The sequence below is a fragment of the Xenopus tropicalis genome, chromosome 4, assembly GCF_000004195.4.
Source record: "Xenopus tropicalis strain Nigerian chromosome 4, UCB_Xtro_10.0, whole genome shotgun sequence".
Classification (NCBI taxonomy): domain Eukaryota; kingdom Metazoa; phylum Chordata; class Amphibia; order Anura; family Pipidae; genus Xenopus; species Xenopus tropicalis.
The window spans coordinates 89,632,146-89,646,732 of record NC_030680.2 but is presented as its reverse complement, the minus strand read 5'-3'; the positions used below and the strand labels follow the sequence as shown (position 1 = coordinate 89,646,732).

The following is a 14,587-nucleotide window of genomic DNA, read 5'->3' as shown; positions in this document are numbered from 1 at the left end:
CCCCAAGTCGGAAGTGATGTAAATCGTGGAATCTACAGTCCCTTTTATCCACAGATCATAGATTCTACAATCCATGGCATGTAAAGGGTTAGACCTTTTCTTAAACTGGGAAGAGCAGCTAATGTAATTAGTAATGTTGCAATACTGTTTCAAATATCAGAGGCAAGAGTGTAGAACATTTCCAAAAGGAAGAGATTGAAATGTAAAAGATGCAAACAAACGTTTGGATGGAGGAGCACATTACATTTCTATATATATATATTTGCTCTGCATTTTAATGAAGGAATATGTTTATGTAACTACCACATGCCTGTTCCTAATGAATGTTCCATCTCTTGCAGGAGATAATGACATTAAACAGTGCATGTAAGGGGGCCTCAGTGGGATCTTGCTGTTGCCACAGACCCATAACAGCCTTTTTCTGCTGCAGGCACAACTAAATACTATCATTGTGTCAGAGGGAACCCACACAGCCCCTCCCTATTGTCATATCTGTGAAATACTCATTTCTAAAGTCCTTGCAGTTACTGAAGACATGAAAGTACAGTATTTCTTAATAAATAGCCTGCATCATATTTTACAGTCATTTCTGTAGTTTTTCTTTGGGAAAAGGATATTTTTGTTACAAATAAATATTTGCTGCTATCCGTATAATAGAGAGCATCACTTTCCTGTTACATAGGATTATAAGCTGAAGGATTCAACATTCCTGCTTTCATTTTTAAAAGATAAGTAAACCTTTAAAATAAGTGACCGCAAAACTGATGAAAGTGTTATTCTAAGCAATTTCGCAACCTACAATCGTTTTTGTATGTTTTTATGCAAATGTTTCCAAACATAGTTATCAAACAGAACATAAAAAAGGATTCAAATAAGATAACCCTTTAAATGACAGATATATTTATATAGTGACAGACATATTCAAATAGTATGGTATCAGGCTTATCTAATTGGAATTGAGTATTTGTTTTTGACATATTTCTTAAATTACCCAGTAGGACAGAGAGGGCGCTCCATTTCCTCTCAGTGGATATCCTACTGGCTCAGATTTAGCTCAAATTGCTTTTTTTTTATGATGTAGGGATTTATACCAGAAACATATTTTATTTAATGGACACAAATACAACTGATCCAGAAGCCTCAAGTCTCCTGAACGTGCCAATACCGAATATGTATAGTTTTATGGAGATTTTTGACTTTTATAGATCAAAAACTCCCAGCAGTAAATTACCAAACTTTCAAAGCATTACAGCAGAATACGGCATACTTTGGATTCCAAAGCCAAAAATCCTGGAACATTAGGTTTACCCCAGGAAACCATACATTTTTGAAAAGTACACATTCTGCTGAATCTGAAATCGGTAACTATTTCTTCCAACTCCTAAGTAACAAACGGCAATGCTTTACTGAATTTAGCAGTTTCTATAAAAAATCATCTCAAACCTTCCACTTTTAAGCATTAGTGCATACAAATTGCCCCAGAGATCTCATAAGCTACTGAAAATTCAACACATTTACTGCATTTTTAAAAAATATGTTGACCCCACCCCCCCAAAAACCATATATTTCTGGATAGTACACATTCGGGTGAATTCAAAATCGGCCCCCATGTCTTTCTATTTTAAACTATAGAGGCGCAATGCTTTCCCAAAATTGGTATTGATGAAATACCTAAAAATCACATCAAACCTTCCACTTTCAAGCACCTTATCTCCCACATAGCATTAGGTACCAAGAAAATACATCCTAAATATAAAAGCCAAGGGTCAAACAGCAAAGCTAGGCTAAATGTAGTTTTTTATGTAATTTCTAAAAATTGTCACAAAGCTTGCATTTTGCCACATTATGTATCCACATTTCGTAATGTACCCACATAAAACATTCTAAATATAAACACCATAGGCCTACTGAACAGTTTCATGCCCAGTATGCATAGATTTACCAAACTATGTGGCACCCAAATGATCAAAAACAAGTAACAAAGAACAATGCAAAATGCAATAAAACTGCTAAAATGCAATAAAGCCACTAAAATCAATGCTTTTTTTTTCGCCTATTGAAATCTGCAGTCAGAATCACAGTTTGAGTATTTTGGCTTGGCCAAATTAGTTTTACAGACAAAATCAAGTGAACAACACGTATGCAGAACTGAAAATGCAATAAAATGACTGAAAATACAATAAAACGGCTAAAAATGCACCAAAATCACCAAACACGTCATATAAGCACTGAAGTAACATACAAAAGAAACCTTAGATAGTTTTTCTCATGATTACTACTCATAATGCTATTCTCAAGTACATAATTTTGTATGTGATCCCTTAACAAGCCTTCAAATAACTTGCCCACCACGGATGTAAAACTTACTGGCCTATAATTGCCAGGCTGAGATCATAATCCCTTTTTAAATATAGGAATGACATCAGCTTTCCTCCAGTCCATATGTACTGTACCAGATGAAAGCGAGTCTGTGAATATCAGAAAAGAGGCCATTGTAAAACTGCACCTAGCTCTCTCAGTACCCGAGGGTGTATTCCATCTGGCCCTGGTGCCTTGTTTGCATTAATTCTGAGTTAAACTTTATGCACCATATTGTTAGTCAACCACTTATTAGAATGGGCTGAGCCAACATTGCAGCTATTGGATGGGTCTTGGCATTCAATCCAAATAACCTGGAGAGTACACATGTTCTTCAGTGCAACAGTGTAATTTATTGAGATATCATCGCACTACATGTTTCAATTGCAGATGGGTCTTGGCACTTTGGCTCCTCTACTGTATACACAGAAGAAAAGAACTGGTTTAGCACATTTGCCTTTTTTGTATTCATTATAAAGATATTGATATTGCCTTTCGAATTGCTGTTTTACAACACTTGTTACAGTGTTTACATTCATTAAATGCAGTTTCTGTCCCCTCTGATTTGTATTTCTTAAATGCCTTCCTTTTTTTCCCTATTAACGCATTTACCTTCAAGATAAGCCTCATAGGGTGATTCTTAACGCTTTTACATTTACTTCTTAATGGAATAAATTTAGAACAGTAATGATTTAATATTTTAAATGACAACCATTTCTGTTCTGTGTTTTAAGCAAAAACATGATTCCCCAGTGTATGCTCTGAAGCGCTGCCCTTACGGAGTTAAAATATGCTTTTATTTGTCTTGCCCCAGCGTTTGTTTTTTTTTGCACCAAACATTAAATGATATAACATTATGGTGTGAGTAGAAAAATGGGAAGTGGCCAGAATGTTATTGGACATTTATGTAGTGACGCCTTGTGATCATTATGGGGTACTACAGCCTTGTCATTTGCAAATGAATAAATGTAACCCCTACAGGGAAAAGACCAAAAGCAATTTATGATGATGATGAAAGGTGTCAATTTCTTCTTGCAATTTAGATAATTTTCATGTGCAAATGAGCATTTGGATGATTTTTTTGTGTGGATGGTTCTGTATTCAGGTTTGGTGCATTCCTAAAAAAAAAATATACTAGAATTTTCAACTGAATATTTGGGCATGCTGGAATTTTCCAATACAAACAACAGACAAGAAACGCAGGCTGCTACGGCTCCTGTTAGCAGTGCTCCCAAATAGTATTCAGTTTGCAATGAATATTTTTTTTCTACTTTTAAGATATTTGCAGTTTTTGCATTACTTATAAATGTAACTAAAGAGCTCTTTAGTTTAGCCATCCAGTGATCAAATGGTCAAAAACTTAAACCAGAAACTATATAACATCTGAAGATTGTATCTGTTGATCAAACAACCACAGGTTGTTTTACCCCTGCTTATCTTTCTGTGTAAGAACCAAATCCATTGTATTCTACAAAGCAGCACTGCTGTAAAAATTACTTGAGCCTTTTTGCACTATTCAGCCTGAATGGCTTCCCCCATGACCACACAGCCTAGTTCTATGGAGACCAAGAATGTCCTATGGAGACCAATTTTAACTGCTGAACATGAGGTGCCATAGGGTTTCCTATAACAACCACCCCCTTTTGGCAGGCAACAAAACAAGAATGGTTTCAGATATGCTTAAGATGGATTTCTGTATCCATACTGTGAGTGGTGCCGGAGGATCTAAAGTTCTACTTCTCTTTAAATACATTTCCCATCCCTGAGTCCCCCTACAGCTTCTGGCCTAAGTAGCAGAGTACAAGTACATACTTACAGGGAAATGTCGTTCCTCGGTGGAATGGTTTGCGATTTCCAGCTGAGTAGCAACAGAATTAATTTAGTGCAAAGAACAGAGTGAAATGTCCCTGAATTACATTTCTGAGTGTCATTTGTCAGCTCTGGGCTCCTTTAGGTCACAGCGACCTGACTGCAGAAACGCACGGAATGACAGAATTTATGAGCCGACTGCAGTCTTAGAGGTTCTCTCACCCTGAACTCTGAAACAAAACCTGTTTTCATTGCTTTCAAGCATTCCAGGGACCATTTCTTATAAATCACTTATAACTCTACCCACTATAGGTTACGCTATGTAAGCATTTGCAAGGCAAGATAATAAAAGCCAGTTATAAAATAACAAGAACTGGGTGTAAAACATTAGACCCCTGAGGTATGAGAGGGTTGATTTACCTATAATTAAACAGGACAAAAAGGTAGAGTGCACAAGAAAGCAGACAGACTGGGTTTTCTAATCGCCATAGGTTGCCTGTCAGTGAATATAGAATGTACTCGTCCCCAGTTGCTTCCCTGCTGTGCCTTATTAGTTCCCTGAATGTCTTGCCAGGATATCACCATGTAGCTATAGAAGAACAGTAGAAACAGCACTCGCATATCGCTTTCCAGCACTTTGCTTATTATTCAAGCACAGACTGACTTGTGCAGCAAAATCAATGTTTTGGAGGGAAAAAAATCCTGTTTGTCATTGCCAAGAAAGTTGATGGTTTAAATAAAGGCAAGATGCTGCAAAACTATACGAGTGCTGTTCATATTTTTCCTATTTCAGTATACCTTAAAATGACTCCAGAGGCCAAATATTCATTTATATTACATTACCCTAACTGCACTGTTACAAGACACAAATGGATACATATAATCCCTGTCATTGCTCAGATACATTGAATAACCCCCATTCATATTGCTCCTTCACATGCTCACTAGCTTTTGCTTAGTTGCCCTTTGCAGCTTTCTGCTTGCTACAAAATGGAGATGTGTCCAGCAGTCTCATTGGCTCTAGTACAGGCTTCCCTCAGTTCCAAAACAGTCTGCCAGTATGTGTAATGGGTTGCTATAGGTTACTAGAACTGCACAAATGTTGTGCCAATGATTACATTGCCCATTAATTACTGTTATTGGCATCACTGTTGCCAGTTGCTCCATCCTCGCCTTTCCTGTGCACCAGCTGTCTGTGAATTCAGGCTCTGAATCCAATGATATTGCAGAGGAAGGGTGAAAGTATGACTGGCATGAAGGTCTACCCAAGAGATTCAGTTAGCTTTACATTTTAAAAGTCACATGGTCACAAGAGCTGCCATAAATGGGTGGAAAGAGTAGTTATGTGGCTTCTATGGGCAGGTGAATATAAAGCTAAGCCAGCAGGAGAGGGAGGCATATGACTGAAGCTGCTTTAGAACTTTTTCATGAAAGCTATGTGAGAGGGGTGCGGGGTATGTACTACAGCTCTAGAGGCATTCAGTTCCCCATCTCAGAAACGTCTGATGTGCTGCACATTGAGGCTCGGGCATTGATCTGAGAGAGCTTTGGATCTGGTGAAACTAATACTATTTTTACCCATTTTTCATTAAATTTTAAATGCTTTTGAAGCCTCCCTTTTAATCATCTTGTCCTCTCTTTTAATCATCTTGAGGAACTCATACACCTTTTTGAGAAAATAAAGATATGTTTGACAGTAGAACCCCTTTATATAAGCAATGTTTATTCTGGTAGGTACACATTTCTAATAAACTATCCCTTCAGTGCTTACCAGAATCCAGAAAATGCCATCCATCCGCATCACTGACACCAAAAACAACAGGCCGGCTTATAGGAAACCCAATTATTCAAATTTATTAACATTGAGGATTTTTTTTCGGCAAAGATGCTGTATTAGTAGGCTTTTTTTTAACTGATTTTCTTATTTTATTAACAAATAGAAAACATACTGTATACAACAGAGCAAACCCCTAACAGCACTAATGTATACACAAGGTAAAAATGATCCTCTTATCCAACATTAGCGACCCTGCGTTCATCCAGCTATAACACCGTATACATTGTGTGATACAATCGTGTTCATTTCCACCACCTTTATGTCTTAGCTTTGCGCCCTGGGGTAGGGGCTCATCCTCTATGGCATGAGTAATTAGAATTTGTATTAATACAGAGTACCATTAAGTTACATACAGTTCTCTCCCCCACATTGGTTTAGTAGAAAGTCCAAAAGGCTTAACATTATAATGAATGTTATTTTCAGGACAGAAAGATTCAGTTCAGTTGTGGCACCATGAAGACTCTCTCCAACGTGCCTCCCTACACTAGAAGAACTAGAAAATAAAAATAGAACCTTCAAACATCTTCATCCTACAACTCAGATATGGTCAAATATATACTTTGTTTTTAGAGTCCTGGAGCCCCCAATTCCTACTTTTCTAAATCCCTCGCACCAGGCGAGCAATGCCACAGTGGACATGGGCCCTGAAAATAAAAGCTACGATAAAAAAAAATAAAATAAAATAAAGAAAATAGTGTGGTAGATTGGTCCCTCGGTCTTGACCTTGTGTCCAAGAGTACTTCTACACCAGAATCCAAGACCCCCATGAAGATCATAAGGGACGAGATGAGATGATACGTAACCAGCTAAAATGAATTCATCTTGAGAAGACCAGCCACCACAAGCGACTTCATTTGGAGTCATCCATTTTAAAGTAGATCCTTCCTTGTCACTGTCTTCACTCTGCGTTTCTGCAGACTTGCCAAGGCAACAAAACCCAGTGTGCTTTGTTAGCTCTAAAGAGCTGTACCAGAAAAGGGAGCTCAGCCCAAAAAAATAACACAAAAATAACACAAAAAAAAAAAGGATTTAACGGCCAGATTTCTTATATCTAGCTTGGTATATTATTTCTTAAAATAAAAGACAAAAAGTGTGTGCATATATATACTTCCATACATATAAAAACACACACATAGAGCTGAGCTGCCCTAAGAGGAATGCTAGCCAAGTACATAGAACTTGTTTAACAAATTTAACAAAAAATACTAAACTCAAAAAAGCTTTAAAAAACTGATTAAAAATAATATAAAATAAAAATTTCTTTAATATATTCCTGTGTGCCATAAAAAGGACCAGAGACCTGAATGAAGGAGGAGAAGGGAATGAGTTGTGCTGAAATTCCAAGCAAGTCTTGCAAAGCTTTGCATTATCTTGTGTTAATCTGTGAGACGGGAACAGCAAGTACAGGAGAAAGACCTGGCACAAGGGTGGAGCTTGGATGCAGTGATCTCCTGCTGCTCTAGTCCCAGCTCTGTCAAAAGGGTGAGTGGTACTTATGTTGCATAGTGGTCAAAGCTGCCCAGATACTCCAGTGCGGCTCTATAGCACAGTTGATACTGGTCCTAAGTAGAAGACAAAAGAATGGTTGTTTTAGTTTGTTATAATAATGCTAAAAGTAATACAGGATCAGTTCTATATGAGCAGAGGAGATGGGAAACCTGGGTAGTGTGTGGCATAATGAAAATGTGTGATTGGATCTATAGATTAACAGGCTGGTGATAAATCACACACAAAGTGATGGAAAGTGAAATGTAAAGCTGTTGCTTTACCTCTCCCTTTATACTCCAATATCAGGGAACCCCTAATGTCATAAAATATTTAGAGATTTTAGGAATTTGCTGTCACCTACAGTTACAAGAATATCTAGAGACGCAAACTCTGAGCCTACTGCCTCTCCCATCTGATCCATCCCTAGGCCAGCAAATCAGCATTTACCTCAAATCTCATCACAGCAATCTGCTTCTATGTGACCTAGTAGGGAGGCCACCTCCAACAGCCTGGGAATCTATTTAATCCATACTATTTAATATAAGTGGATTCAGACAAAATAGTCCAGTATTGCAAATCTTGGCATGTAAATGATAGGTACTCCTGCTGCAGTGATGCTTTGTGCAAGAGCCATTGCTTGGCAAAAATTAGCAGGCGTTCCACCATTTACATGACAATGTGGCCACCAGAGATCGAGGTTTCACCCCTAAATCCATTTTTAAATCAGGGCAATATTGACTGTGGTTACTTAAATATACACAAATATGCTGACATCTGGGGTTCATTGAGCAGATTAAGTTTTACTGTAAATCTATTTTCCATGTTAAAAACGTGTTAAAATAATTGCTATTAACTGTATGTGTGAGATTGCATGATTATGTATAATGAGCCACTCTGGGCTTGGGAGAGAGAAACAACATGACATGCAGGATGGGGTGTATACACTGTAGCAACACAGATTTTCCATTCTGTAAACAGACAAACCCTCACCTCTGTTTGTACCATTGCTGGCCGCTGTGTTCTTAAAGTCTTCACTGTTTGAAACATGTCAACCACACCCTCGTACCTCATACGCTCCAGTACAATACTGAGAGTGATGAATACTCCAGTGCGGCCCACGCCAGCGCTACAAGAGACACAGTTAGTTAGAAATTCCACTAGTGGGTAAGATTCATACCTAGCAAGTACTTGTCTGGCACATTTCTCTCTTTTCTGGCAGAGGTTTGGCATCAGATATTGTAAATGAAACCTTTATTGTAGTTTCCTTCATTTTGAAAACATCTTTACTCTATTAAACCTTCATGCAAGGTTGCAACAAATAATGAAATATTGTTTGTCAATACACCTTCTGTCACACGTAAGACTAGAGAAAGGAGTTACCTGCAGTGAACGGTGATTGGCCCATCCTGCCCAAACTGCTCCTTGGTTTTGTGCACCTGCCCAATGAAGTCAATAAAGCCTTCACCTGTTTTTGGCACTCCTTGTTCAGGCCAATCAGTGAACTGGAATTGTCTAATTGTACGAGATTGGCCATCCTGCGAACAGAATACAGAATCATGTATTTTTAATGATTTGCAGAAATCAGACAAACTGAAAGAAACACATGCATAGCAAGGGTGGCTATCTGTGTCTCCCACAGTGAGACCGCACCATTTCCACTCTCTAGAAAAGTTACTGACAAGGTGACACAAGGAAGGGTGAAGAGAGACAAGAAGCTGGTCTAATGAGAACATGCTGTTGTAGATAACCCCTCCTAAAAAACAGATGCACCCTAGGGTTGTGCCTCTGCTGTCTACTCCTGGTTCTGGCTGTGAGGAAATTTATAATTACTAAGACAGCAAAATACTTCATATTTTCTGTATCAAATGTAGATAATTCAACTAAGCCTTTATATGCAAAGACAAAATGGCATCCCAAGAAGCTCCTTTTTTGTACTCACCCGTGCATCTGTCACTTTGAACTCACGCAGGATATACTGAGGCATGTTATACTCAGCCATAGGGTCCACCACAAAATACTGGTACCGTGCTGAGCGCTCTGCAGGCCAGTACTGATGGCACTTCTCCTACAGAGTAACAAGCGGTGTCACTGGCACATCCAACTCAACATTTGAAAACCACATGCAAAAGGTTGTGCTGCACAGCAGGAATGACTATAGCCACATGGATGAGCTTATTAACCATAATTATAATTATAAATATAATTATGTATGATCCATCTGCAGGGTCACCAGCTGATAGGGTGGCATGCAAATCAACATTTGGTATAATTTGGCCCTCTCTTTGTGCCTTATAGCAAAATCAGCTCACTGCACTGCAAGTTTATATCACCGTAATTTCCAATTCTACTACTACCAAATACAGTCCCATTCTTTTGCCCTACAGAAGAATGTGCCTTACCCTCCCCATTTCTCGCAACTTTGTCAGCATCACCACAATGGTGGAGTTATGTTCCCACAGCATTCTCCAGAAATCCTCAGTGGTCTCGGCCAATGGACCCTGAGTAGCAATGTAGCCTTTCTGCTGCCTGTAATAAAAATCCAATATTCAGCAATAAGCACTGAGGTTTAGGATGTACTTGAGTGATCACAAGGGGCCATATTTAACGTAACCTATTTTTGCTGTATGCATGGAACTAATCATTATTCTACACTTAGGAACCTTTAAAGCCTTACCTGTAGCCATCAATGAAACTTGCATTGATATAATCTGATCCCTCAACACCACGAATGGGCTGCAGGGAGACACGACTCAGTTCATATGGCATGATGTTTACCAGTCTGTTTTTGAACTTGTTGCATGGGAGGTTGGCACTGATAAATCGTGAGGTGTGGGCTTTAGAGTTGGCCAAAAGCTGACAAGGGGAAAGAAAAAAAAAAAAAAGACTCATATAGCATAATATAATTTCTTGGAATTGCACACTTATTGCTAGCAGAAAAAAATGTAGACTAAGAAGGCTGTTACTTACCTTGAACTCTAGTTCCATGGAGGTAACACTCTCACCCGGAGGGACCTGAGACAGTTTCTGGATATGTGCATACAGACTGCGTGCTGGCACTTCAGTGATCCCGCACATTACTGCTTCAAGCAAAGCCTCATGGATAAAGATGTACTGGTCCTCTGTTTGCACCATATAATTTCGTTGGGAGCGCATGCAGGTCACATGACCATAAATATCCACAGTTTTCTCCAGTTTCACCCGTTCTAGCATGGCATCAATAACAATAAAGCATCCTGTTCTGCCCACGCCAGCACTGCCAGAGAGAGGGCAATAAAGTTAGAGAGCTGCTAGAGAGCTGCTTATTCTCAGTATGTCAGTGTTCGTTACCGCTACAGAACTAACGCTAATACAATTTTCTCTCCAATCTACTCTAATCAATCATATTCTATCATTGCACTTCACTCAAAGATCACTAAGAATACTTTCATTATGCCACTACTTTACCCGAAAATCAAATTCTATACAAGTATTGTACACATAAAGGAGGTTTAATTAAACAGAATGTTCTGTGATGAGATTCTATTATTTTTGTTGTGACATTTTTACTTCCTGCAACTGTTAACCCAGAATTCAAGTCTGTATTTCTGTCACAAGTGTCTCTAAGATAAACAATGTCGCTGCATTATAACAGGGCTATGGCTTTGTGCTACAGACTGTACCCCCCCACCCCCCAGCAACTTTCACTAAAGGAATTGACCATTTTCTGGGTATTTCTATCAAATGAATTTCTACTACCTACTGGAAGTTATGTAAATTAAATGAGAAGGAATGCAAATAAAGTTTTTACTGTTTTGCTATCATAATTTGATAATTGTACTGCAATATGTACTTTACAGTATTTAAGTATTTAGACCCCTATCAAACTGTTTACACTTAAGTTGCTTTTCTGTAAAATGTGTGTTTATTTCTGTTTTAGCGCTTTAAAATAAAAATCAAATATTATTTGATTTCAAGGGTTGTAAAGAAATAAGAATATGCCCAATACTGCTTATATCAACTGTACATGCAACACAATGCAGCAGCAATACAATGAACATCTCTTGTTTGTACCTGCAATGAACAACCATAGGACCAGCATCAGGTGGATTACAGCCTTTCACTCTGCGAAGGAATCCAAGAATAGGAGTAGGATATTCAGGGACCCCGTGATCAGGCCAGGCCATAAATTGGAACTGTCTGACATCCCGCTTCTCACTGGAGCCATTCTGCGTGTTAGAGAGGACACTGTTTGTGAATCTGCTATTGTGCAACATAAGACTACTTACCTATTCAATTTGTGGGGATAAATACTATTGGAGCAAAAGGAACAAAGCAGTATGGTAACAGTTAATTTAGTACTTAACATCTAATCATGTTTAGGACCATGTATAAAAAAATGTACAAAGATGGCTCAGCTTAAAGGACATGTAAACCCCACACACAAAAATGTAATCAGTGAACAGCCTCTTTGAAATCTTTCAATACCTGCCACACTGGTTGTCCGGAGATTAATCACTTAGATTTCCTTCTCCTCCTTGTACCTACTCGGCCCCCTCCTCAGGAATTTGCTTTGACTTCTGGCTTGTGGGCATGCTCAGTTGTTCTAAGCTCAGATTACTAAACATACCCTCCAGTTTAGCAGCCAGTGAAGAGATGGCATTTCTGGTTCCCATAGAAACTCAGCTCTAGCTGTCTGCTTCAATTCTTTTCTCCTCACCGCCTTTCCTGAGCTCAGCTCAAACAAAGCGGAACTTTTATCAAAGACAGTTCTGCCTGTGTGAGTCTGTATTCTTGATGAAATGTATGCTGAATAAGGGTCTGTGTGTGTAGGCTGTTTGCAGATTTAAATGTATCCGATTATGTATCAGAAGAAAAATGGCCACCGGGTGAAAGCTGCTATTTTCTTTAGGAAAATATGATGGTGCTGCAAGTGGAGGGGATATATGCAGTACAAATAATATCATTTGGGTGGGTGAGACGTGCCCAACTGAAATACAGTACATTGTAGGCAAATGTAGGCTTTACATGTCCTTAAATGATTCCAAAGAAACAGTGGTTTAACCCTTATCCTGGGATGGCAATGCACAGTTCTGCAAACTGTGTGTTGTATAGAAATGTGCTTTTTCCACAGAAATAGAGATTCAACTTGCGGGTTGCTATCCCTCCTTACTGACAACACAGAATGCATATAATCAGCAGGGAATAGATCAAATGTGATGTGAGCTATACTTTAAACATTCCAGAAACTGTGTTCGCCATCATTAAGATATCAAGTAGAACCATTTCACATGCAAGAAAAGTGTCACCGCCCCTGCAGAATCTAAGTTAAGATTGTATAGATTGTAAGCTCTACGGGGCAGGGACCTCCTTCATCTTGTGTTTCTGACTCTTATTGCAACTGCACCTTGTATTTATTGTTGTACTTTGTATTTATCCATTATCTTTTGTATTTATCCATTATCTTTAACCCCCTGTCTGTATTAATGAATTCTACTGTACAGCGCTGCGTACATAAGTAGCGCTTTATAAATAAAGATATACATACATACATAGATGCAATAAAACGAGTTACGTGCTGGAACAATCACTTCCTGATTTTTACACACGTCACTATCACTTAGCACTTTCTTTATATTAAACAACAAATTTCTTGTCTTTCCAGCTTATCTGTATTTAATCTCTCATTATACAGGGTGCACTGTACAAATGTATGTGATAATTAAAAATGAAAATGTATATTTTAGGTCTTTATTTGCTTGTCATCGAAAAGGGTGCAACATGTTGAGAAGGAGCAAATAGAAGGGTAATCCTTAGGGCCGATTTATTATGCGGTGTAAAAGACAGTGATAAAATTCGCCAGGCTTCGCCACATAAAAAACGGTGTAAAATTGGCATAATTTTTTTTACACAGACTGATGTCAAATAAAGTAAAATCTGATGTTAGGACAGCAAACTTTCCATTTATTTTACACAGCTTTTTACACTGTTAACTTTGTAAATTTCATTTTATACAGCATAATAAATAAGCCCCAAGATTACTGTTAATATTTTACTCTTAACAGCACTGACAAATCCCATATTTTACTGCCCACGTAGAAGCACTTACCTTATAAAGTGTGAAAGTCCTAACTGTGTAGGTGGCAAGCTCTACTGTGTCCATTAATGTGACTTGGATCATACCATAGGTCTCTGAGCCACGACCGGGCCAGTACTGGTCACATTTCACCTGCCAATTGAGTGGTTATTAAAATTAAATATTACATTGTTTCATTTTTTTTTTTGTCATAAACCCTTTAAAAAATGCATAGTGTTTTTTAAGCTTTCCTCTCTAATAGCAGAATTGCCATTAATAGTACATTTTAGCAGCCAGGTGGTAACCCCACACACTTTACATGCATACCCTTGATTTTTCCTCTAGCCGGGTCATCATGACAATAGTGGCGGTTCTTTGCTCCCACACCATTCTCCAGAAATCAGTGATAGTCTCTGGCAGTGGGCCCTGCGTAGCTATATAGGCATTCTGTTTCCTGTACCCATCTATGTAATTGGCATTAATGTAATCACTTCCGGGAACTCCTGAAAACAAACATTGGACAGAAATTTAGTGGCTGCAATGGGAACAGTTTAAAACTTGAGAATAAGCAAACAGATCAGAACGAGAAATGTCTTACCATCCACTGAGGTAAGAATGACCCTTGAATGGTCATATGCAATGACATTTGCATAGCGATTCTTTGGTTTGTTTACTTCTAGATTTGAATTTTCCCACGTGAATTGCTGACCTGGATCAATAGACTGAAAAATAAACATAAAAAGAACGAAGGCTCAGGAGTAGATATCCACTTTAATTCTAGTAAATAGACAACATTTAAGGACTAAGTTAAGGATACATGGGTGACTAAAGGTGGCCACACACGTGGCGATTTTCGATCTTTCGGTTGCACGAAATATCGTTCCAATCAGCCACTAACGTTCAGGGCTGAAACGGCAGATATGGAGGTAGAAACATTAGGATTTCTACCTCCTTCTGCCGGTTCAGCTCTGAAGGCAGATTTTGTTCAGGAGCCTTCTATGGCGCCCGATCAAAATCTTTTAACCCACCCGATCGGCCTCCTG

General features: G+C 38.5%; 1 protein-coding gene across 17 annotated transcripts in view; it reads right to left on the bottom strand.

Moving 5' to 3' along the window:
* Nucleotides 1-5,995: 5,995 nt before the first annotated feature.
* Nucleotides 5,996-14,587, bottom strand: part of ptprf (protein tyrosine phosphatase receptor type F) — a 565,520-nt gene continuing 556,928 nt past the window's right edge. For all 17 annotated transcript variants that reach the window (XM_031900923.1, XM_031900922.1, XM_031900927.1 and 14 more), the window contains 11 exons: nt 14,143-14,266; nt 13,872-14,047; nt 13,578-13,697; nt 11,543-11,697; nt 10,460-10,745; nt 10,167-10,345; nt 9,892-10,018; nt 9,432-9,557; nt 8,873-9,027; nt 8,483-8,618; nt 5,996-7,566 (listed from right to left, as the gene is read on the bottom strand). In XM_031900923.1, the coding sequence (XP_031756783.1) occupies nt 7,498-7,566; nt 8,483-8,618; nt 8,873-9,027; nt 9,432-9,557; nt 9,892-10,018; nt 10,167-10,345; nt 10,460-10,745; nt 11,543-11,697; nt 13,578-13,697; nt 13,872-14,047; nt 14,143-14,266 (1,653 nt within the window). In that variant the 3' untranslated portion in view covers nt 5,996-7,497. The remainder of the gene's footprint in view (nt 7,567-8,482; nt 8,619-8,872; nt 9,028-9,431; nt 9,558-9,891; nt 10,019-10,166; nt 10,346-10,459; nt 10,746-11,542; nt 11,698-13,577; nt 13,698-13,871; nt 14,048-14,142; nt 14,267-14,587) is intronic.